The following is a 26,058-nucleotide window of genomic DNA, read 5'->3' as shown; positions in this document are numbered from 1 at the left end:
TTCACTTGAGCAATGTTCACCTCCCATTCATTAGCCTATAACTTTATCACTACTTATCACAATGAACTGATCTATATCTTGTTTTTTCCGCCACCAATTAGGCTTTCTTTGGGGGGTACATTTTGCTAAGAGCCACTTTACTGTAAATGCATTTTAACAGGAAGAATAAGAAAAAAACGGAAAAAAAATCATTATTTCTCAGTTTTCAGCCATTATAGTTTTAAAATAATACATGCCTCCATAATTAAATAGAAATTAGCAGCAAAGACAAGTGTCATATTTTTATTTAGTATATAGTGTTTTTTATAACATTGCATCATTCTCTAATATTTGCAGTTTACAAACTACACTCTGTACTTTAAACTATGAAACAGAGCAGAGCTAACTCTCACTGTTTCTTTGCTGTTCCGATAATAGGACTGAGATATTGTATGAAGGGAACAGAGGGCCAAAAGAATACAATCCACTACAAAATGTAAAAAACATAAATAAAAGGGAGGTAGTGGTGGACTTACCTCCTCAAGCAGACAAACAAACTGTCGATTCCAACAGTGAAAACTTTTATTTATACACTCCAAGGATTTGTGCATTGCGTTTCACAGGCGTAACCCTGCTTCATCAGGCACTAATAAATGGAGTATACAGCAGCTGCACATCACTATAACACTAACCGCCTCTGTGTAGATAACCGGACTGTCTCCACCCAACATACAGGAGCTCAAAGAAGCTCTTTTGCATAGATAACTGAGTTTTTTACCTCTTCCTGTACTGGAAAACATGACTCTTTTCTTTGCTACTAATGTTCTGTTTCTTTGCTGTACTACACACACAGTTCATTGGGCCTGATTCACAAAGCGGTGCTAACAGTTAGCACGCTGGTGTAAAGCCCTTTATCACGCCTAAACTCAGTTTAGGCGTGATAAGGTTAGGCGTGATAAGGTTAGGCGTGATACGTTTAGGCGTGATAAGTTTAGGGGTGATAAGTTTAGGCGTGATAAGTTTAGGCGTGATAAGTTTAAGCACCAACTGGGTTAGCACCACAGTGCACAGCTGATCAAAAGTTTTGTGCTAGCAAAGTCTGGTGCACTTCGCATAGAGTTTAATGGCGCTGCTTTGCGTGCGGGACTTTGCGTGCGATCTAAACTTATCATGCCTAAACTTATCATGCCTAAACTTATCACGCCTAAACTTATCACGCCTAAACTTATCACGCCTAACCTTATCACGCCTAAACTTATCACGCCTAAACTTATCACGCCTAAACTTATCACGCCTAACCTTATCACGCCTGGGGCTCGATTCACAAAGCGGTGCTAACCCAGTTAGAGACTTTAGGCATGATAACCATTGCACCATGCTGGTGAAAAGCCAGTTTAGGCGTGATAAGTTTAGGTGTGATAAGTTTAGGTGTGATAAGTTTAGGCATGCTAAGTTTAGATAAGTTTAGATCGCTTGCAAAGTCCCGCACACAAAGCAGCGCCATTAAACTTTATACGAAGTGCACCAGTCTTTGCTAGAGTAAAACTTTTGATCAGCTGTGCACTGCGGTGCTAACGCAGTTGGCGCTTAAACTTAGCATGCCTAAACTTATCACACCTAAACTTATCATGCCTAAACTTATCACACCTAAACTTATCACACCTAAACTTATCATGCCTAAACTGAGTTTAGGCATGATAAAGGGCTTTTCACCAGGGTGCTAACTGTTAGCACCGCTTTGTGAATCGAGCCCCTAACCTTATCACGCCTAACCTTATCACGCCTAAACTTATCACGCCTAACCTTATCACGCCTAACCTTATCACGCCTAACCTTATCACGCCTAAACTTATCACGCCTAACCTTATCACGCCTAACCTTATCACGCCTAAACTTATCGCGCCTAAACTTATCGCGCCTAACCTTATCGCGCCTAAACTTATCGCGCCTAACCTTATCACGCCTAAACTTATCACGCCTAAACTTAACACGCCTAAACTTATCACGCCTAAACTTATCACGCCTAAACTTATCACGCCTAACCTTATCACGCCTAACCTTATCACGCCTAACCTTATCACGCCTAACCTTTTCACGCCTAACCTTTTCACGCCTAACCTTATCACGCTTAAACTTATCACGCCTAAACTTATCACGCCTAACCTTATCACGCCTAACCTTATCACGCCTAACCTTATCACGCCTAACCTTATCACGCCTAACCTTATCACGCCTAACCTTTTCACGCCTAACCTTTTCACGCCTAACCTTTTCACGCCTAACCTTTTCACGCCTAACCTTATCACGCTTAAACTTATCACGCCTAAACTTATCACGCCTAAACTTATCACGCCTAACCTTATCACGCCTAACCTTATCACGCCTAACCTTATCACGCCTAACCTTATCACGCCTAAACTTATCACGCCTAACCTTATCACGCCTAAACTTATCACGCCTAAACTTATCACGCCTAAACTTATCACGCCTAAACTGATCACGCCTAACCTTATCACGCCTAACCTTATCATGCCTAAACTGGCTTTTCACCAGCGTGGTGCAATGGTTATCACGCCTAAAGTCGCTAACTGGGTTAGCACCGCTTTGTGAATCGAGCCCATTATCTCAGAAGTTTATTTTTTGCTTCAGATTTGCTTTAAGGCAAGGTAATCGCAACTCTAAAAGGTACAAGAAGGCAGCGAATGACTCAGCTGATCAGAATGTATTAATACATTATCACTTTTGGGTGAAGAGGCCTCTTGCTGTGAAATCACACTCTTGTAGTTTTGGCGTCCTCATGCCAGCTAACAATATACCTGCCTTGTCACCGTACTTCCGTAATCTGACGCATAGCGTCATCTCCTGTGCAGCGGTTGTGTGGGCAATGCATACGTCAGCACCCCACCCCCCAAGTCCAGACCTACACCCATAGCCTTTTCAGAATCACAATCCATGTTCTTTATTTTGGCTAAATAAGTTTGCACTTACAAAGAATTGGACTTGGCAGTTGCGTCACAGACAATATTCTACAAGGACAAAACAGTATCTAGATAATTACACATCAAGGACAGTATAGGAATTCAAATAATGGAAAAACAGGATAAAGCATTTATTTTCCAGTTCCAATTCTGTGCCATAATGCTTTAGACTCCCAGCTATCTCAGAATTAATGTGGTTCTGCATTAAGCAGTCACATTCAGATTCCTTGTTATAACACATTGAAACTCTGTCTTCTATATTTTTTTTGTCTGTAACTATCATAATTAAGCCATGCAAAATATATGTATACATGTCAAGAATTATTGTCAGTTATGTGCTAGCTAGAGTTATTCCTTAAGCAAGAGCAAATCGCTTCATTCCCTCTGTCTGAGAGAGGAAGCTGTTCTTGTGCCTGGAAGTTTTTGTTGTGACTGACCGGTCTCTCACCCCTGGAAGCAGAAGCTGGAATATGGAGTGACAGGGGTCAGAGGTAATCCTCCCTTTTTGCAGCTGCTAGTGTAGAGGTCCTGTATGGAGAGTAAGGTGCAGTCAATGAAAATCTAGTGATGTAAGGCCTCTTTTCCACGGACTGTTATCACTGCTGCCTGGTGACTGCTCACTGCTGCCTGGTGACTGCTCACTGCTGCCTGGTAACTGCTCGCTGCTGCATGGTGACTGCTCACTGCTGCCTGGTGACTGCTCACTGCTGCCTGGTGACTGCTCACTGCTGCCTGGTGACTGCTCACTGCTGCCTGGTAACTGCTCGCTGCTGCATGGTGACTGCTCACTGCTGCCTGGTGACTGCTCACTGCTGCCTGGTGACTGCTCACTGCGCACACAGTTCAACAGTCTGTGGAAAAGAGGCATCCTTGGCGCCCTCCTCTCCAGCGGATCCACCGTGCTAGATCCCAGTTGTCTGACATCTCCTCTTGTTCCTGTGGCGGGCTGCAGCAGTGCATCTCCTGCTTGTTCTCACCCCTCTCCTCTCCATAAAACAGAGTGGACTGCTCAGCAAACAGCACAGCAGCCCCTCTGTATGCTGATCACAGGTAAACTGTCACCCAAAGTAATCAGGAAAGATCTTTCACCCCAACATTTCTCCACAATGGCTATCATTCATAAAGCATTTCCGCATGCGGAAATGCTTAAAGGGAAGGTCTGTAGGAAGTGAGTTCCGCACGATGTAGGTAGAGTCGAAATACCTTTATTGGATCAAACACATGACAGGCTAAAATCCATCACCACACGCTGACATGTTTCGGGCGTTGCACGCCCTTAATCATAGCAAAGGGAAGGTCCAAGCAAAATAAAAAATGAGTTTCACTTACCTGGGGCTTCTACCAGCCCCCTGCAGCCATCCTGTGCCCTCGTAGTCACTCACTGCTGCTCCAGTCCCCCGCTGGCAGCTTGCCGACCTCGGAGGTCGGCGGGCTGCATTTGCGTACGTTTTTACGCATTCCCACTAGTGCAGGAACATTAACACATACGTTTTTACGCATTACTGGTTCAATGCGTAAAAATTTACGCATTGAACCAGTAACGCGTAAAAACGTATGTGTTAATGTTCTTGCACTAGCAGGAATGCTTAAAAATGTACGCAATGCGGCCCGCCGACCTCCGAGGTCGGCGAGCTGCCAGCGAGGGACTGGAGCAGCAGTGAGTGACTACGAGGGCACAGGATGGCTGCATGGGGCTGGTAGAAGCCACAGGTAAGTGAAACTCATTTTTTTATTTTGCTTGAACCTTCCCTTTAATACCGGTGACTTTACCGAACACTCAGCAAAATCCCAATTCATAAAGGCTCTTTCTGCATGAAAAGCTGACATTCCCGTGCAGAGCGATACATTTCCGCCTTGTGCAGAGTTTTTCTAGATTTATCTAGAAAAAGTAACAAACACGTCCATTCATAAAGATTAGAGCAAGCGGTATGCGGAAGGAAAATACCGCTTGCTCGACAGTAGCGATAGGCGGGCGGATTACTTGTGAATGAATGGGACGGACCTCCCAAGCAGCATCAGACAGAGGAGCGCACGGAGGGAATCGGGCAGCTTTTATGTTTCCGCATGTCTTCCGCCACGCTACAGCCAGCTTCCTCCAGAAAACCTCCGCACTTGTATCGCAACAGGCAACTTCTTTATGAATGACCACCCAGAAGTCTTAAGTGCCGCTTGCGGAGAAGAACAGTGTTTTCCCGCACTACCGACTGGTCCTTTATGAATGATAGCCAATGTGTTCATAACTTATCTCTAGATTGTAAGCCTTTGGGCAGGGTCCTCCTCCTATCGTTGTATGTCACCCCTAAATATTGTTTGTAACCTAAACTAATGTCCAGCGCTGCGTAATATGTTGGCGCTTTATAAATACAAATAAATAACTTAAATCCTTGTTTCCATAGTCCGTAGCGTGGAGAAGAGGAAGGGGTAGGCCAAGACTTATGCTTTACTGTCTTTGTCCTCTAACTTCCTGTTCCTGTGACATAGGACAAGTCAGTAAACAGGGATTGGAGATAATTCTCCATTATAGGCATCTGTTCTGCTAACAACTGCTGGAGGGAAGTGCCGTTCTCCCTTTGAAGAGACTTCCTATAGCTTCCTGCCGTGTCTCATTGTAGTGACATGGTGATCTGTCTTCCCATTGGCTGCGGGAGCTGGGAGTACCTGTCTGCAGAATCTGCACTTGCCCTAACGCACATTCATTCTAATATTCACTTACTTACAGTTCACACTGCTGTTTGTGAGGTCCCCCTGCTCATTCCACATCCCCATTATGCCCTCAGACTCATTCCACAGCTGTTGCAGCTGTCTATGCAGAGTTCCTGGTGTTCTCACTGGAAGTGTGATGAGCAGGAGAACTTTGTGATCAGAAAGAAAGTTGCTTTACTGCTAGCATACGTTGTAGTGTCCTATAAAGAAAACATAGGTGTCCTAATAATAATAATAATTGTAGTTGGATGTTGGCAGTCCCACTAGCCATCAGTCTAGGAATTTTGTGTGTGTGTGTGTGTGTGTGTGTGGGGGGGGGGGGGGGGGGGGGTCCACTTGCACTCCCTTAACTGGCTACCTATAGAATGGAGGGTCCTATTCAAGATCGGCCTACTGACATTTAAATCCCTGAATAATCTGGGCCCTGGATACATGAAAGAAATGTTGCAGCTGCGTAGCAATCCCTGCAATCTCAGATCCACAGGATCTAATAATCTAGTCATACCCAGAGTCCACTTGGAAACTGTTGGTCCCAGAGCCTTCTGTCATGCTGCCCCTACGTTTTGGAACTCCTTACCTCAACAGATCAGGACAGCTCCATCCCTGGACGTGTTTAAATCCAGACTGAAAATCCACCTGTTCAGTTTGGCATTTGCAGAAATATAACTTTTGTTGTGTGAATACTTCGTCCTACTTCCAACAACTGAATCTGAGAGAGCCTAAGCGCTTTGAGTCCTATGGGAGAAAAGTGCTATAGAAATGTTATTGTATTGTGCTATAAGGTCCTTATCTTACTCTGCCGCTGATTGATGCCCACCTTTGTTTTCTAGCAGAAGAGGGAGCAGATGAGGAGGAGGAGAAGATACACAACGGGAAGGACAGAGGTGAGTCCAGACTTTCCTGTGAAGACATTACTATTGGCACTGAAGCTTTTAGGCCCCTTATACACATACCGCGTTACTTCACTGTGTGGTGCTCTCTTCCGCCGCAGCTCGTCACAAGGGCAATGAAAGTCTATGGAGAATTTCATACTTACGCGCTGCATTGGAAGTAGTCAAGTTACCGCAATCCCGTCACAAAGTCAGCAGTGTGTTACCGCATGATCTGTGCCTAACACATGGATTATGCAGTAGTGCAAGTCTATGGCGGCACAGTGAGTGTAAGCGACGGAGCGTGGTGCAAGGCACATGCGCGGACCTATGGGAATCCTGGTGACATACTTCCTGTCCAGCAAGGAGCATGTCGCTGAATGGGGACAGGCCTATGCAGGCCGGTGCATTCTGCTGCAGGGTCATTTGTGTGGTGTGGGGATCCCAGGGCAGGCTGCCATCCCATTGGATCACTGCACCGCACAAGAGTAAAAGCAGCCTCAACCTCCCTGGCGTTCCATTCCTGCTGGATGTCTGTGCAAAAAGTCGTTCAATTACCGTAACTTTCCTGAATTTCTTTCCTGTAACTTACCAAAATGTGTGAAGAAAGGGTCTAGAAAACAAGTTTCAAAAACAAAATCATGTCAAAAAAATGTATTTAATTTTAAAAGCTGCTAGGGGCTGGAGGAAGCCCCGTGTAAGTAGAGCGGGGGAGTTTTTCTTTGGCTGATGACTCCTTTAAAATGCAAAATAAATTCCATGTAAACACATACAAATAAAAAGTACATTTCTTTTACAGTAAAGTGAGCCATAAATTACTTCTCTCCTATGTTGCTGTCACAGTGAGTAGTAGAAATCTGACATTACCGATTAGTCCATCTCTCCATGGGGGATTCTCAGCATGGCCTTTATTCTTTATAAAGAAACTGCATGAAAATAATTTATGCAAAGATGCTGGCCAGCCTCCCTGCTCGCTGCACACTATCTTGGCAGGTGAATGGAGCAACTGCCATTCACTAAGTGCTTTTGAAAATAAAGAAAACCCTGAGAACTTCCTACTGTATGAATTCTGGCGGCCACATCCAATTTCTATTGCACTACCCTCAAGGGGGGAGCCACTCAGGTACCTGTGTACAACTCTTATCTCAAAAATTAATAACCTGAGTGTCTACTTGTGCTTAAATATGTTTTTATTGTTTATCTGCAAAATAGCACCATTTAATACCTGGTTCACACATCAATAACATTTGTTTAAAACCAAAGATGGACACATGAGCTGCTTATACTGAATTCCCATCCTCCCCATGAAGGTATATCACCGCTTTGATCGCCCAGCCAAGGCCTATGCAGATCAAACGGTTACCCATTCATGTATGGATTCCTGTGGGACTATCATAGTGTACTATATGATAGTCCCACAGGAATCCATACATGAATGGGTAACCGTTTGATCTGCATAGGCCTTGGCTGGGCGATCAAAGCGGTGATATACCTTCATGGGGAGGATGGGAATTCAGTATAAGCAGCTCATGTGTCCATCTTTGGTTTTAAACAAATTTTATTGATGTGTGAACCAGGTATTAAATGGTGCTATTTTGCAGATAAACAATAAAAACATATTTAAGCACAAGTAGACACTCAGGTTATTAATTTTTGAGATAAAAACCCTGAGAACACCTCATGAGGAGATGGGCTTGTCCAAAACCAGTCAGTAATGTCAGATTTCTATTACCTACTGTAAGTGACAGCAACATAGGAGAAAAGTAATTTATTGCTTGTTTTACTCTGGAAGAAACGTGCTTCTTATTTATTTATTTATATATATATATATTTAAATTTTAAGATTTTCGCGACAATGGTCCTTTAATAACATTAAAGTGAACCTTAAGTCAGAAAAAAAAATGAGTTTTACTCACCTGGGGCTTCTACCAGCCCCCTGCAGCAGTCCTGTGCCCTCCCAGCCACTCACTAATCCTCTGCTCCCCCGCTGCCAGCTAGTTCTGCTTCTACCAGCCCCCCGCAGCAGTCCTGTGCCCTCACAGCCACTCACTAATCCTCTGGTCCCCCGCTGCCAGCTAGTTCTGCTTCTACCAGCCCCCCGCAGCAGTCCTGTGCCCTCACAGCCACTCACTAATCCTCTGGTCCCCCGCTGCCAGCTAGTTCTGCTTCTACCAGCCCCCCGCAGCAGTCCTGTGCCCTCACAGCCACTCACTAATCCTCTGGTCCCCCGCTGCCAGCTAGTTCTGCTTCTACCAGCCCCCCGCAGCAGTCCTGTGCCCTCACAGCCACTCACTAATCCTCTGGTCCCCCGCTGCCAGCTAGTTCTGCTTCTACCAGCCCCCTGCAGCAGTCCTGTGCCCTCACAGCCACTCACTAATCCTCTGGTCTCCGCTGCCAGCTAGTTCTGCTTCTACCAGCCCCCCTGCAGCAGTCCTGTGCCCTCGCAGCCACTCACTAATCCTCTGGTCCCCCGCTGCCAGCTAGTTTCGTTTTTGCCGACAGTCCTGTCAGGACTGGCCACGCGTAGCTTCCTCTGCATTCCCGACTGTAATTAGCACTATTGCGGGCCGCAACGCATACAAAAATACGCGTTGCCGCATATCTATGCGTTCGTATTGCGGCAACGCGTATTTTTGTACGCGTTGCGGCCCGCAATATCGCTAATTGCAGTCGGGAATGCGGAGAAAGCTACGCGTGGCCAGTCCTGTCGGGCCTATCGGCAAAAACGAAACAAGCTGGCAGCGGGGGACCAGAGGATTAGTGAGTGGCTGCGAGGGCACAGGACTGCTGCAGGGGGCTGGTAGAAGCAGAACTAGCTGGCAGCGGGGGACCAGAGGATTAGTGAGAGGCTGCGAGGGCACAGGACTGCTGCGGGGGGCTGGTAGAAGCAGAACTAGCTGGCAGCGGGGGACCAGAGGATTAGTGAGTGGCTGCGAGGGCACAGGACTGCTGCCGGGGGCTGGTAGAAGCAGAACTAGCTGGCAGCGGGGGACCAGAGGATTAGTGAGTGGCTGCGAGGGCACAGGACTGCTGCAGGGGGCTGGTAGAAGCAGGACTAGCTGGCAGCGGGGGACCAGAGGATTAGTGAGTGGCTGCGAGGGCACAGCACTGCTGCGGGGGGCTGGTAGAAGCAGAACTAGCTGGCAGCAGGGGACCAGAGGATTAGTGAGTGGCTGCGAGGGCACAGGACTGCTGCGGGGGGCTGGTAGAAGCCCCAGGTGAGTAAAACTCATTTTTTTTTCTGGCTTAAGTGTCTCTTTAAGGCCTGGGGCCCACAGGAGCTGTTACAGCGGACCTGGCACTAGCTATTGACTGTGACTGGTAACACGTACTTCTTTTGTCTTTTAGGTTAGGTGACCCCCTACAGGACAACTAGGTGATCCAAGTAAGTTGTGACACCCCTTCACAGGAGAGAAAATGGTCTGGTGCCCAATGTATATGCCTCTGATAATCCAGCGGCTTCCCTCGTCTCCCTCCACTTCCTCATTGCCTCGCTGGGACCCCCCCTAACTCCATCGATAAGGGCTTGTGGACGGAGGACGGCCGCACTGTGCAGGTGCGGATGGCTTACATTGCGCAGGTGCACAGAGTCAGCTGGGCACTGCATATCCCCCCGCTGAGCCTCAGTGACTCCGTGCTGCTGTGGATGCGTGAGCTGGCCTGCACCTGCGCAACATGGACGCACTCATTCCCGTACAGGTGCGCGGCCGCAAGCTTTCAGAGGGTGCCAGCGAGAAGCGGTGGTCTGGAGGAGGACATGGGAAGCATCAGCTACGCCCCTAGTCACTCTCCAGGACCTAGGCAAGTGCGTTAGTTGCCTCGTGGATGATTCATCTCTAGTTTTGGGTCTGGCTAAAGAAAAGAATAATAATGATGTATTTATATAGCACTGATACATTTTCCGCAGTGCTTTGCAGAGTACATAGTCATGTCACTGACTGTCCTCAGAGGAGCTCATAATCAAACCCTTACCATAGTCATAGTCTAATGTCCTACCATATTATTATTATGTATATAGCACTGACATATTCTGCAGCACATTACAGAGTACATAGCCATGTCACTGACTGTCCTCAGAGGAGCTCACAATCTAATCCTACCATAGTCATAGTCTAATGTCCTACCATATTTTTATTATGTATTTATATAGCACTGACATATTCTGCAGCACATTACAGAGTACATAGTCATGTCACTGACTGTCCTCAGAGGAGCTCACAATCTAATCCTGCCATAGTCATAGTCTAATGTCCTCCCATATTATTATGTATTTATATAGCACTGACACCTTCTGCAGCATTTTACAGAGTACATAGTCATGTCACTGACTGTCCTCAGAGGAGCTCACAATCTAATCCTACCATAGTCATAGTCTAATGTCCTACCATATTATTATTATGTATATATATAGCACTGATATATTCTGCAGCACTGTACAGAGTACATAGTCATGTTACTGACTGTCCTCAGAGGAGCTCACAATCTAATCCTACCATAGTGGTAGTCTAATGTCCTACCATATTATTATGTATTTATATATTACTGACATCTTCTGCAGCACTTTACAGAGTACATAGTCATGTCACTGACTGTCCTCAGAGGAGCTCACACTCTAATCCTACCATAGTCATAGTCTAATGTCCTACCATATTATTATTATGTATTTATTAAGCACTGACATCTTCTGCAGCACTTTACAGAGTACATAGTCATGTCACTGACTGTCCTCAGAGGAGCTCACACTCTAATCCTACCATAGTCGAATGTCCTACCATATTATTATGTATTTATATAGCACTGACATCTTCTGCAGCACATTACAGAGTACATAGTCATGTCACTGACTGTCCCGAGACGAGCTCACAATCTAATCCCACCATAGTCATAGTCTAATGTCCTATCATATTATTATTATGTGTTTATATAGCACTGACATCTTCTGCAGCACATTACAGAGTACATAGTCATGTCACTGACTGTCCCGAGACGAGCTGACAATCTAATCCTATTATAGTCATAGTCTAATGTCCTACCATATTATTATTATGTATTTATATAGCACTGACATCTTCTGCAGCACATTATAGAGTACATAGTCATGTTACTGACTGTCCTCAGAGGAGCTCACACTCTAATCCTACCATAGTCATAATCTAATATCCTACCATATTATTATAATGTATTTATATAGCACTGACCTCTTCTGCAGCACTGTACAGAGTACATAGTCATGTTACTGACTGTCCTCAGAGGAGCTCACCATCGAATTCTACCATAGTCATAGTCTAATGTCCTACCATATTATTATTATGTATGTATATAGCACTGACATCTCCTGCAGCACATTACAGAGTACATAGTCATGTCACTGACTGTCCTCAGAGGGGCTCACAATCTAATCCTACCATAGTCCTAGTCTAATGCACTACCATATTATTATTATGTATTTATATAGCACTGACATCTCCTGCAGCACATTACAGAGTACATAGTCATGTCACTGATTGTCCTCAGAGGAGCTCACAATCTAATCCTACCATAGTCATAGTCTAATGCCCTACTATATTATTATTATGTATTTATATAGCACCGACATCTTCTGCAGCACTGTACAGAGTACATAGCCATGTCACAGACTGTCCTCAGAGGAGCTCACAATCTAATCCTACCATAGTCATAGTCTAATGCCCTACCATATTATTATTATGTATTTATATAGCGCTGACATCTTCTGCAGCACATTACAGAGTACATAGTCATGTCACTGACTGTCCTCAGAGGAGCTCACAATCTAATCCTACCATAGTCATAGTCTAATGTCCTACCATATTATTTTTATGTATTTATATAGCAGACATTTCCTGCAGCACATTACAGAGCATATAGTCATGTCACTGACTGTCCTCAGAGGAGCTCACAATCTAATCCTACCATAGTCATAGTCTAATGCCCTACCATATTATTATTATGTATTTATATAGCACTGAAATCTTCTGCAGCACTGTACAGAGTACATAGCCATGTCACTGACTGTCCTCAGAGGAGCTCACAATCTAATCCTACCATAGTCATATTGTAATGTCCTACCATATTATTATTATGTATTTATATATCACTGACATCTCCTGCAGCACATTACAGAGTACATAGTCATGTCACTGACTGTCCTCAGAGGAGCTCACAATCGAATCGTACCATTGTCATAGTCTAATGTCCTACCATATTATTATTATGTATATATATATAGCACTGACATATTCTGCAGCACTGTACAGAGTACATAGTCATGTCACTGACTGTCCTCAGAGGAGCTCACAATCTAATCCTAGCATAGTCATAGTCTAATGCCCTACCATATTATTATTATGTATTTATATAGCACTGACATCTTCTGCAGCACTGTACAGAGTACATAGCCATGTCACTGACTGTCCTCAGAGGAGCTCACAATCTAATCCTACCATAGTCATAGTCTAATGCCCTACCATATTATTATTATGTATTTACCGTATATACTCGCAAGCAAGCCGACCCGCATGTAAGCCGACCCCCCCCCCCCCCCTTTACCCCAAAAAACAGGAAAAAATGATTGACCCTCATATAAGCCGGGGGTAGGAAACGCTGGACGCGTGATCCCCCCAGTATGTCCCAGTATAGCTAGTATAGTGCCCAGTATGGGTAGGTAGTGCCTCAGTATAGCTAGTATAGTGCCCAGTATAGCTAGTATAGTGCCCAGTATAGGTAGGTAGTGCTCAGTATAGCTAGTAAAATGCCCCAGTATAGCTAGTATAGTGCTCAGTATAGCTAGTATAGTGCTCAGTATAGTGCTCAGTATAGCTAGTATAGTGCTCAGTATAGCTAGTATAGTGCTCAGTATAGCTAGTGAAGTGCCCCAGTTTAGCTAGTATAGTGCTCAGTATAGCCAGTATAGTGCTCAGTATAGCCAGTATAGTGCTCAGTATAGCCAGTATAGTGCTCAGTATAGCCAGTATAGTGCTCAGTATAGCCAGTATAGTGCTCAGTATAGCCAGTATAGTGCTCAGTATAGCCAGTATTGTGCCCCATTATAGCTAGTATAGTGCTCAGTATAGCTAGTATAGTGCTCAGTATAGCCAGTATAGTGCTCAGTATAGCCAGTATAGTGCTCAGTATAGCCAGTATAGTGCTCAGTATAGCCAGTATAGTGCTCAGTATAGCCAGTATAGTGCTCAGTATAGCTAGTATAGTGCTCAGTATAGCTAGTATAGTGCTCAGTATAGCCAGTATAGTGCTCAGTATAGCCAGTATAGTGCTCAGTATAGCCAGTATAGTGCTCAGTATAGCTAGTATAGTGCTCAGTATAGCTAGTGAAGTGCCCCAGTATAGCTAGTATAGTGCTCAGTATAGCTAGTATAGTGCCCAGTATAGCTAGTATAGTGCTCAGTATAGCCAGTATAGTGCTCAGTATAGCCAGTATAGTGCTCAGTATAGCCAGTATAGTGCTCAGTATAGCCAGTATAGTGCTCAGTATAGCTAGTATAGTGCTCAGTATAGCCAGTATAGTGCTCAGTATAGCCAGTATAGTGCTCAGTATAGCCAGTATAGTGCTCAGTATAGCTAGTATAGTGCTCAGTTTAGCTAGTATAGTGCTCAGTATAGCCAGTATAGTGCTCAGTATAGCCAGTATAGTGCTCAGTATAGCCAGTATAGTGCTCAGTATAGCCAGTATAGTGCTCAGTATAGCTAGTATAGTGCTCAGTATAGCTAGTGAAGTGCCCCAGTATAGCTAGTATAGTGCTCAGTATAGCTAGTATAGTGCCCAGTATAGCTAGTATAGTGCTCAGTATAGCCAGTATAGTGCTCAGTATAGCCAGTATAGTGCTCAGTATAGCCAGTATAGTGCTCAGTATAGCCAGTATAGTGCTCAGTATAGCCAGTATAGTGCTCAGTATAGCCAGTATAGTGCTCAGTATAGCTAGTATAGTGCCCAGTATAGCTAGTATAGTGCTCAGTATAGCCAGTATAGTGCTCAGTATAGCCAGTATAGTGCTCAGTATAGCCAGTATAGTGCTCAGTATAGCTAGTATAGTGCCCAGTATAGCTAGTATAGTGCTCAGTATAGCCAGTATAGTGCTCAGTATAGCCAGTATAGTGCTCAGTATAGCCAGTATAGTGCTCAGTATAGCTAGTATAGTGCTCAGTATAGCTAGTATAGTGCTCAGTATAGCCAGTATAGTGCTCAGTATAGCCAGTATAGTGCTCAGTATAGCCAGTATAGTGCTCAGTATAGCCAGTATAGTGCTCAGTATAGCTAGTATAGTGCTCAGTATAGCTAGTGAAGTGCCCCAGTATAGCTAGTATAGTGCTCAGTATAGCTAGTATAGTGCCCAGTATAGCTAGTATAGTGCTCAGTATAGCCAGTATAGTGCTCAGTATAGCCAGTATAGTGCTCAGTATAGCCAGTATAGTGCTCAGTATAGCCAGTATAGTGCTCAGTATAGCCAGTATAGTGCTCAGTATAGCCAGTATAGTGCTCAGTATAGCTAGTATAGTGCCCAGTATAGCTAGTATAGTGCTCAGTATAGCCAGTATAGTGCTCAGTATAGCCAGTATAGTGCTCAGTATAGCCAGTATAGTGCTCAGTATAGCTAGTATAGTGCCCAGTATAGCTAGTATAGTGCTCAGTATAGCCAGTATAGTGCTCAGTATAGCCAGTATAGTGCTCAGTATAGCCAGTATAGTGCTCAGTATAGCCAGTATAGTGCTCAGTATAGCTAGTATAGTGCCCAGTATAGCTAGTATAGTGCTCAGTATAGCCAGTATAGTGCTCAGTATAGCCAGTATAGTGCTCAGTATAGCCAGTATAGTGCTCAGTATAGCCAGTATAGTGCTCAGTATAGCCAGTATTGTGCCCCATTATAGCTAGTATAGTGCTCAGTATAGCTAGTATAGTGCTCAGTATAGCCAGTATAGTGCTCAGTATAGCCAGTATAGTGCTCAGTATAGCCAGTATAGTGCTCAGTATAGCCAGTATAGTGCTCAGTATAGCCAGTATAGTGCTCAGTATAGCTAGTATAGTGCTCAGTATAGCTAGTATAGTGCTCAGTATAGCCAGTATAGTGCTCAGTATAGCCAGTATAGTGCTCAGTATAGCCAGTATAGTGCTCAGTATAGCTAGTATAGTGCTCAGTATAGCTAGTGAAGTGCCCCAGTATAGCTAGTATAGTGCTCAGTATAGCTAGTATAGTGCCCAGTATAGCTAGTATAGTGCTCAGTATAGCCAGTATAGTGCTCAGTATAGCCAGTATAGTGCTCAGTATAGCCAGTATAGTGCTCAGTATAGCCAGTATAGTGCTCAGTATAGCTAGTATAGTGCTCAGTATAGCCAGTATAGTGCTCAGTATAGCCAGTATAGTGCTCAGTATAGCCAGTATAGTGCTCAGTATAGCTAGTATAGTGCTCAGTATAGCTAGTATAGTGCTCAGTATAGCCAGTATAGTGCTCAGTATAGCCAGTATAGTGCTCAGTATAGCTAGTATAGTGCTCAGTATAGCTAGTGAAGTGCCCCAGTATAGCTAGTATAGTGCTCAGTATAGCTAGTATAGTGCCCAGTATAGCTAGTATAGTGCTCAGTATAGCCAGTATAGTGCTCAGTATAGCCAGTATAGTGCTCAGTATAGCCAGTATAGTGCTCAGTATAGCCAGTATAGTGCTCAGTATAGCTAGTATAGTGCTCAGTATAGCCAGTATAGTGCTCAGTATAGCCAGTATAGTGCTCAGTATAGCCAGTATAGTGCTCAGTATAGCTAGTATAGTGCTCAGTATAGCTAGTATAGTGCTCAGTATAGCCAGTATAGTGCTCAGTATAGCCAGTATAGTGCTCAGTATAGCCAGTATAGTGCTCAGTATAGCCAGTATAGTGCTCAGTATAGCTAGTATAGTGCTCAGTATAGCTAGTGAAGTGCCCCAGTATAGCTAGTATAGTGCTCAGTATAGCTAGTATAGTGCCCAGTATAGCTAGTATAGTGCTCAGTATAGCCAGTATAGTGCTCAGTATAGCCAGTATAGTGCTCAGTATAGCCAGTATAGTGCTCAGTATAGCCAGTATAGTGCTCAGTATAGCCAGTATAGTGCTCAGTATAGCCAGTATAGTGCTCAGTATAGCTAGTATAGTGCTCAGTATAGCTAGTGAAGTGCCCCAGTATAGCTAGTATAGTGCTCAGTATAGCTAGTATAGTGCCCAGTATAGCTAGTATAGTGCTCAGTATAGCCAGTATAGTGCTCAGTATAGCCAGTATAGTGCTCAGTATAGCCAGTATAGTGCTCAGTATAGCTAGTATAGTGCTCAGTATAGCCAGTATAGTGCTCAGTATAGCCAGTATAGTGCTCAGTATAGCCAGTATAGTGCTCAGTATAGCTAGTATAGTGCTCAGTATAGCTAGTATAGTGCTCAGTATAGCCAGTATAGTGCTCAGTATAGCCAGTATAGTGCTCAGTATAGCCAGTATAGTGCTCAGTATAGCCAGTATAGTGCTCAGTATAGCTAGTATAGTGCTCAGTATAGCTAGTGAAGTGCCCCAGTATAGCTAGTATAGTGCTCAGTATAGCTAGTATAGTGCCCAGTATAGCTAGTATAGTGCTCAGTATAGCCAGTATAGTGCTCAGTATAGCCAGTATAGTGCTCAGTATAGCCAGTATAGTGCTCAGTATAGCCAGTATAGTGCTCAGTATAGCCAGTATAGTGCTCAGTATAGCCAGTATAGTGCTCAGTATAGCTAGTATAGTGCCCAGTATAGCTAGTATAGTGCTCAGTATAGCCAGTATAGTGCTCAGTATAGCCAGTATAGTGCTCAGTATAGCCAGTATAGTGCTCAGTATAGCTAGTATAGTGCCCAGTATAGCTAGTATAGTGCTCAGTATAGCCAGTATAGTGCTCAGTATAGCCAGTATAGTGCTCAGTATAGCCAGTATAGTGCTCAGTATAGCTAGTATAGTGCTCAGTATAGCCAGTATAGTGCTCAGTATAGCCAGTATAGTGCTCAGTATAGCCAGTATAGTGCTCAGTATAGCTAGTATAGTGCTCAGTATAGCTAGTATAGTGCTCAGTATAGCCAGTATAGTGCTCAGTATAGCCAGTATAGTGCTCAGTATAGCCAGTATAGTGCTCAGTATAGCCAGTATAGTGCTCAGTATAGCTAGTATAGTGCTCAGTATAGCTAGTGAAGTGCCCCAGTATAGCTAGTATAGTGCTCAGTATAGCTAGTATAGTGCCCAGTATAGCTAGTATAGTGCTCAGTATAGCCAGTATAGTGCTCAGTATAGCCAGTATAGTGCTCAGTATAGCCAGTATAGTGCTCAGTATAGCCAGTATAGTGCTCAGTATAGCCAGTATAGTGCTCAGTATAGCCAGTATAGTGCTCAGTATAGCTAGTATAGTGCTCAGTATAGCTAGTGAAGTGCCCCAGTATAGCTAGTATAGTGCTCAGTATAGCTAGTATAGTGCCCAGTATAGCTAGTATAGTGCTCAGTATAGCCAGTATAGTGCTCAGTATAGCCAGTATAGTGCTCAGTATAGCCAGTATAGTGCTCAGTATAGCCAGTATAGTGCTCAGTATAGCTAGTATAGTGCTCAGTATAGCCAGTATAGTGCTCAGTATAGCCAGTATAGTGCTCAGTATAGCCAGTATAGTGCTCAGTATAGCTAGTATAGTGCTCAGTATAGCTAGTATAGTGCTCAGTATAGCCAGTATAGTGCTCAGTATAGCCAGTATAGTGCTCAGTATAGCCAGTATAGTGCTCAGTATAGCCAGTATAGTGCTCAGTATAGCTAGTATAGTGCTCAGTATAGCTAGTGAAGTGCCCCAGTATAGCTAGTATAGTGCTCAGTATAGCTAGTATAGTGCCCAGTATAGCTAGTATAGTGCCCAGTATAGCCAGTATAGTGCTCAGTATAGCCAGTATAGTGCTCAGTATAGCCAGTATAGTGCTCAGTATAGCCAGTATAGTGCTCAGTATAGCCAGTATAGTGCTCAGTATAGCTAGTATAGTGCCCAGTATAGCTAGTATAGTGCTCAGTATAGCCAGTATAGTGCTCAGTATAGCCAGTATAGTGCTCAGTATAGCCAGTATAGTGCTCAGTATAGCTAGTATAGTGCCCAGTATAGCTAGTATAGTGCTCAGTATAGCCAGTATAGTGCTCAGTATAGCCAGTATAGTGCTCAGTATAGCCAGTATAGTGCTCAGTATAGCCAGTATAGTGCTCAGTATAGCCAGTATAGTGCTCAGTATAGCCAGTATAGTGCTCAGTATAGCCAGAATAGTGCCCCAGTATAGCTTGTATAGTGCCCCAGTATAGCTTGTATAGTGCCCAATATAGCTAGCATAGTGCCCCAGTATGGGTGGGTGGGTGGGTAGGTGCTGTCCCTCCCCGCTCCCCCCGCGGCCGCCGCTGCTATTACCTTAGGCGGCGCCGCTTCCTCTATCCCCGTCCTCCTCCGGTAACTACTAATTCACAGCAGCGCGCCCCTCGCTGCTGTGATGACGGAGGAAACCATAGAGAGCGGTTCCCATAGTAACGGCCGCTCTCTATGGTTTCCTCCGTCATCACAGCAGCGAGGGGCGCGCTGCTGTGAATTAGTAGTTACCGGAGGAGGACGGGGATAGAGGAAGCGGCGCCGCCTAAGGTAATAGCAGCGGCGGCCGCGGGGGGAGCGGGGAGGGACAGCACCTACCCACCCACCCACGACTCGCAAGCAAGCCGACCCCCCAACTTTTGGCCCAATTTTGGGGGGGTCAAAAATTCGGCTTGCTTGCGAGTATATACGGTATATAGCACTGACATCTTCTGCAGCACTGTACAGAGTACATAGTCATGTCATTGACTGTCCTCAGAGGAGCTCACAATCTAATCCTACCATAGTCATAGTCTAATGTCCTACCATATTATTATTATGTATTTATATAGCTGTGACATATTCTGCAGCACATTACAGAGTACATAGTCATGTTACTGACTGTCCTCAGAGGAGCTCACCATCGAATTCTAACATAGTCATAGTCTAATGTCCTACCATATTATTATTATGTATTTATATATCACTGACATCTTCTGCAGCACTTTACAGAGTACATAGTCATGTCACTGACTGTCCTCAGAGGAGCTCACACTCTAATCCTACCATAGTCATAGTCTAATGTCCTACCATATTATTATGTATGTATATAGCACTGACATCTTCTGCAGCACATTACAGAGTACATAGTCATGTCACTGACTGTCCTCAGAGGAGCTCACACTCTAATCCTACCATAGTCATAGTCTAATGTCCTACCATATTATTATTATGTATATATATATATATATATAGCACTGAAATCTTCTGCAGCACTGTACAGAGTACATAGCCATGTCACTGACTGTCCTCAGAGGAGCTCACAATCTAATCCTACCATAGTCATAGTCTAATGTCCTGCCATATTATTATTATGTATTTATGTAGCACTGACCTCTCCTGCAGCACATTACAGAGTACATAGTCATGTCACTGACTGTCCTCAGAGGAGCTCACACTCTAATCCTACCATAGTCATAGTCTAATGTCCTACCATATTATTATTATGTATTTATATAGCACTGACATCTTCTGCAGCACATTACAGAGTACATAGTCATGTCACTGACTGTCCTCAGAGGAGCTCACTATCTAATCCTACCATAGTCATAGTCTAATGTCCTACCATATTATTATTATGTATTTCTATAGTAGTGACATCTCCTGCAGCACATTACAGAGTACATAGTCATGTCACTGACTGTCCTCAGAGGAGCTCACAATCTAATCCTACCATAGTCATAGTCTAATGTCCTGCCATATTATTATTATGTATTTATGTAGCACTGACCTCTCCTGCAGCACATTACAGAGTACATAGTCATGTCACTGACTGTCCTCAGAGGAGCTCACACTCTAATCCTACCATAGTCATAGTCTAATGTCCTACCATATTATTATTATGTATTTATATAGCACTGACATCTTCTGCAGCACATTACAGAGTACATAGTCATGTCACTGACTGTCCTCAGAGGAGCTCACTATCTAATCCTACCATAGTCATAGTCTAATGTCCTACTATATTATTATTATGTATTTATATAGCACAGACATCTCCTGCAGCACATTACAGAGTACATAGTCATGTCACTGTCTGTCCTCAGAGGAGCTCACAATCTAATCCCTACCATAGTCATAGTCTAATGCCCTACCATATTATTATTATGTATTTCTATAGTAGTGACATCTCCTGCAGCACATTACAGAGTACATAGTCATGTCACTGACTGTCCTCAGAGGAGCTCACACTCTAATCCTACCATAGTCATAGTCTAATGTCCTACCATATTATTATTATGTATATATATATATATATATATATATATATATATATATATATAGCACTGAAATCTTCTGCAGCACTGTACAGAGTACATAGCCATGTTTCTGACTGTCCTCAGAGGAGCTCACAATCTAATCCTACCATAGTCATAGTCTAATGTCCTGCCATATTATTATTATGTATTTATGTAGCACTGACCTCTCCTGCAGCACATTACAGAGTACATAGTCATGTCACTGACTGTCCTCAGAGGAGCTCACACTCTAATCCTACCATAGTCATAGTCTAATGTCCTACCATATTATTATTATGTATTTATATAGCACTGACATCTTCTGCAGCACATTACAGAGTACATAGTCATGTCACTGACTGTCCTCAGAGGAGCTCACTATCTAATCCTACCATAGTCATAGTCTAATGTCCTACCATATTATTATTATGTATTTCTATAGTAGTGACATCTCCTGCAGCACATTACAGAGTACATAGTCATGTCACTGACTGTCCTCAGAGGAGCTCACAATCTAATCCTACCATAGTCATAGTCTAATGTCCTGCCATATTATTATTATGTATTTATGTAGCACTGACCTCTCCTGCAGCACATTACAGAGTACATAGTCATGTCACTGACTGTCCTCAGAGGAGCTCACACTCTAATCCTACCATAGTCATAGTCTAATGTCCTACCATATTATTATTATGTATTTATATAGCACTGACATCTTCTGCAGCACATTACAGAGTACATAGTCATGTCACTGACTGTCCTCAGAGGAGCTCACTATCTAATCCTACCATAGTCATAGTCTAATGTCCTACTATATTATTATTATGTATTTATATAGCACAGACATCTCCTGCAGCACATTACAGAGTACATAGTCATGTCACTGTCTGTCCTCAGAGGAGCTCACAATCTAATCCCTACCATAGTCATAGTCTAATGCCCTACCATATTATTATTATGTATTTCTATAGTAGTGACATCTCCTGCAGCACATTACAGAGTACATAGTCATGTCACTGTCTGTCCTCAGAGGAGCTCACAATCTAATCCCTACCATAGTCATAGTCTAATGCCCTACCATATTATTATTATGTATTTCTATAGTAGTGACATCTCCTGCAGCACATTACAGAGTACATAGTCATGTCACTGACTGTCCTCAGAGGAGCTCACACTCTAATCCTACCATAGTCATAGTCTAATGTCCTACCATATTATTATTATGTATTTATATAGCACTGACATCTCCTGCAGCACATTACAGAGTACATAGCCATGTCACTGACTGTGGCTTCCTTGTTTTGCCGTAGGCACAGCGCGTTCCTCTGCATCCATGTACCCTCCAGATACCGACACGCCACATCTCCACAGCCAGCCGACATGGGACGAGGGAACCCTCTGTTCGTGCATGCTCGATGTAACATACTACATGCGTGTTACTGGGCCATGGACCGTCATGTCTTGCAGGCGCTGGACGGACTGAGTGTGAGTGCTTGTCATGGGTGAAGAGGCCATGGGGACACTGTGACTCCGCCCCTGGCATTAGGTCCCACCTACACTGGAGCACGTGGTCCCGCCCACACGGGGACAAAGCTGTACATGTTTCATGGTCTATCCAGTGTGTGTATCTGCTCCGCAGAGCCTGGTACATTTCATGTTCAAATGTTTACATAATAATAATAAATGTGTCTGTCTATCTATCTATACCTGAGTCCTGAGTATTCCCCCAGGGGCAGCACACCGTGCCAGGGACAGGCAGCAAGACTGCCTCACACCACCAGACCACTAATGATACATCTACTACACTAGGATAAAGGACAGTGGGCACTACGGTGTCCGTAAAGAGAAACCGTGATCAAGAATTGAACTTCATCCCAATCAGTAGCTGATACCCCCTTTTACATGAGAAATCTATTCCTTTTCTCAAACGGATCATCAGGGGGCGCTGTATGGCTGATATTGTGGTGAAACCCCTCCCACAGTGTGATGTCAGGACCAACTGCATTGTGGGAAATAACAGCTGTTTCCAACTGTCAAAAAAGCAAGCAGCATCTCCTTCCAGTGACATCACCTGCCAGCAGTAAAAATGTCACCATGTGGTAAATGTCTGAATGTAAATCAGGGAGAGGAAAGATTTTACTATGGGCAAACACTGACTAAATCATTTATACATACGGTAATTATTGTAAAAATTAATTTTTATTACATTATTTTAACTGGAGTTCTTCTTTAAAGGGGTTCTCCGGTACCTATAAAAAAGCTAAAAGTGACACTTACCTGGGGCTTCTATCGGCCCCCCTGCAGCTGGAATGTCCCGCACCGTCCTCCTTTGCTGTTCTGTTCCCCGCCGCCGGTAATCTAATTATTTATCTGACTAGACGAATAGAACTGTGGCTGCACGTCCGTGGCCTCGCGCGTGCTCGATCCTGTGTGCGTCATCATCAGCTCACTGCAACAGTACGAAGTTTTCATGTACTGTGGCTGCGCAGTAAGCTCCCGATGACGCACGCGGGAGCTAGCAGCCGCTGTTGTATTCGTCTAGCTAGACGAGTAATTAGCAGGTTACCGGCGGTGGGGAACGGAGCATCGTAGGAGGACGGCGCGGGACATGACAGCTGCAGGGGGTTGATAGAAGCCCCAGGTAAGTGGCAGTTTTAGCTTTTTTTTTTTTATGGGTACCAGAGAACCCCTTTAATGGTAACATGAGACCGGGGGGGGGGGGGGGGGGGTTGTTAAAGAATTGATACTTGGGGCTTTCTCCATCCCCATGACCACTGCTGCCTCCCTCGCCGTCCTCCCTGGTGGCTTAGCTCACCTGATATCGGCCCCGCTATTCCTCCTTCAGTAGCGTCAGTTGGACTCTTCTGCAGCAGCGCGCACGTGCCCGTCCCGTGTCCTGTGCAGTACTTTCTGCGCAGAAAGCGCCTGGCGACATAACTGAACGAGGATTACCAGGGCCAATAGCAGGCCAATGGAGCAATCTGGGAGGTGGAGGACAGCGAGGGAGGCAGCGGTGGTCATGGAGCTGGAGGAAGCCCCAGGTAAGTATCAAGTCTTTTACCCAGGTTCTCTTTAAAGGACAACTGAAGGGAGAAGAATATGGATGCTGCCATATTTATTTCCTTTTAAGCAATACCGGTTGCCTGGCTGTCCTGCTGATCTATTTGGTTGCAGAAGAGTCTGTATCACACCAGAAACAAGCATGCAGCTAATCTTGTTATCTTTTTGTCAGAAACACCTGATTTGCTTCATGCTTGTTCAGGGGCTATGACTAAAATTATTAAAGGCAGAGGATCAGCTGGACAGCCAGGCACCTGGCATTGCTTAAAGTGGTATCGTCACCATAAAAATCAAATTTCAACAGCAACCGGTCTAAATGTATCAAGTGATGAAGATGCTAATCCTGCATTCAAAACTTTTAAAAAACTTTTTCTGCTGTTATGATTTGGAGTTATCACATACTTAAGGAACACTGGCCCTTTAGTAGTCGTGCCAAAGAATTGCATGCTGGGGGTTCTTTTTATCTATAATCTATTCCTCCTCTTCCCTTTATTTCCCTGCAAGTTTCTTATCTGAAACCTAATCCCCTAATCACTTGTGTTTACAAGCAAGGCTGAGGTAACTCAGCGATTGGAGGAGACAAGTAAAGGGCAGAAATGACATCACAAGTTAGCCTTAACTGTGGGCAAAAGACATGGCCCCCACCAGGAACAGAATTCTCGTCATTTACTATATAACATTCACTGAAATCAAAACGTGGATAGTATAATACATGTGTTATGTAAGTAGGTCAAGTATTTATCTACTTATATATGTGTTTTTTTTCCCTGGCATAGTATGGCTGATCCTACCGCTTTAAAAGGAAATATGGCAGCCTGCATATCCCTCTCACTTCAGGTTTCCTTTAAGGAAGTGTAGAGGGCAGCAGCGTGTGTAGAGTCTGCTCATTTTCCTACTTCTGCTATGCCTGGGAGCTGAAGGATCTCAGGAGATTTCAGACACCCAAACACATCTAGGCTGCTTGTTTTTATCATATCGGTCAGAGCAGCAAAAATTCTGCAGTAAAATCTGCTGTGTGTCAGAAACGCACATTCATATCGGGTCAGTTCATTTTACCCTGGGGGGTCCCAAAGTGCGCAATGTGCTACTGCCAGATACTTAAAGGGAACCTCCGGACTAAAAATCTACTCAGCAGAACTGAAAAGGCTTGGTGTTTCTTTAAGTTTCACAGCATCAGAACTTTGTTTTTCTTACCAAAGCATCATTTTAGCTGCATTTTTAGCTAAGCTCCACCCATCAAAGAAAACTCCCCGGGCTTTTTTGCCCTGATGCTGTGCAAAGCATGATGGGATTTCCTATGTTGTTGTTGTTCTCATTGCCTAGCAACTGGGAGGGGTGATCAGCACACAGGACAGTTAGAACTGTGTCTCATGCTCCCTGTCACCTCCTTTCAACCAAAAAGATGGCTGCCCTTATGAAATCACAAACCTTTGCCTGTTCTTTTAAAACAGGGTGGGTAAGAGATTATATTACCTATCTATTTTAATTAACATAACTAATGTAACTTAATAACAGTATGTTTGTTTAGGCTGGAGTTCCTCTTTAAAGACCAGGTTTTCAAGACACACAGCAGAGTGGTGGCCGGCCCTGTTTAAGATCCTTTCATTGTGTAGTGCACAATCCATCACTAGTATTACAAAAGTGAATACAGTTGCATGCAGACCGCTTCATCCGACCATGTGACTCTATGGATGCGAGGCCTCCAGAACCATCTTCCCAGGTAGTAAGGGATCTGTATGCCAAGTTTAGTTGAAATTGGTCAAGGCATTTTCCAGTGATGATGGCACATACATACACAGTATGTATTTGGTTGTTGTTGGGTCCCCCAGCCACTTTTTCTAACCTTGACACACATCAGTCAATGGCCAAGTTTGTGAGTTTTGTGTTTCTGGCATCATTAATATGAGAATGGAAGCAGTTTATCAATCAAACGTGATTGGCTCTGTGTGGCTCCACCTCCTTTTCTGAATTTGAACAGCAGTCACCCAATGACCAACTGTAGCAGATTTGAGGCTTCAGCCATTAATAGTATAAGAATGGCAGCAGTTTAAATATTCCCCTTGAAAGTCAATAGGTGACT

The 26,058-nt window shown here is 44.0% G+C and overlaps 1 protein-coding gene across 11 annotated transcripts in view; it reads left to right on the top strand.

The window, feature by feature from the left end:
• Positions 1-22,622, top strand: part of DTNB (dystrobrevin beta) — a 289,602-nt gene extending 266,980 nt beyond the window's left edge. For 9 of the 11 annotated variants that reach the window (XM_068279912.1, XM_068279909.1, XM_068279910.1 and 6 more), the window contains 3 exons: positions 6,491-6,544; positions 9,878-9,914; positions 22,229-22,622. In XM_068279912.1, the coding sequence (XP_068136013.1) occupies positions 6,491-6,544; positions 9,878-9,882 (59 nt within the window). In that variant the 3' untranslated portion in view covers positions 9,883-9,914; positions 22,229-22,622. The remainder of the gene's footprint in view (positions 1-6,490; positions 6,545-9,877; positions 9,915-22,228) is intronic. The other 2 variants (XM_068279908.1, XM_068279903.1) reach the window with 1 other exon arrangement.
• The last annotated feature ends 3,436 nt before the right edge of the window (positions 22,623-26,058 follow it).

Source organism: Hyperolius riggenbachi, chromosome 4, assembly GCF_040937935.1.
Source record: "Hyperolius riggenbachi isolate aHypRig1 chromosome 4, aHypRig1.pri, whole genome shotgun sequence".
NCBI classification, from domain to species: Eukaryota; Metazoa; Chordata; class Amphibia; order Anura; family Hyperoliidae; genus Hyperolius; species Hyperolius riggenbachi.
This window is presented reverse-complemented; position numbering and strand designations above follow the sequence as displayed.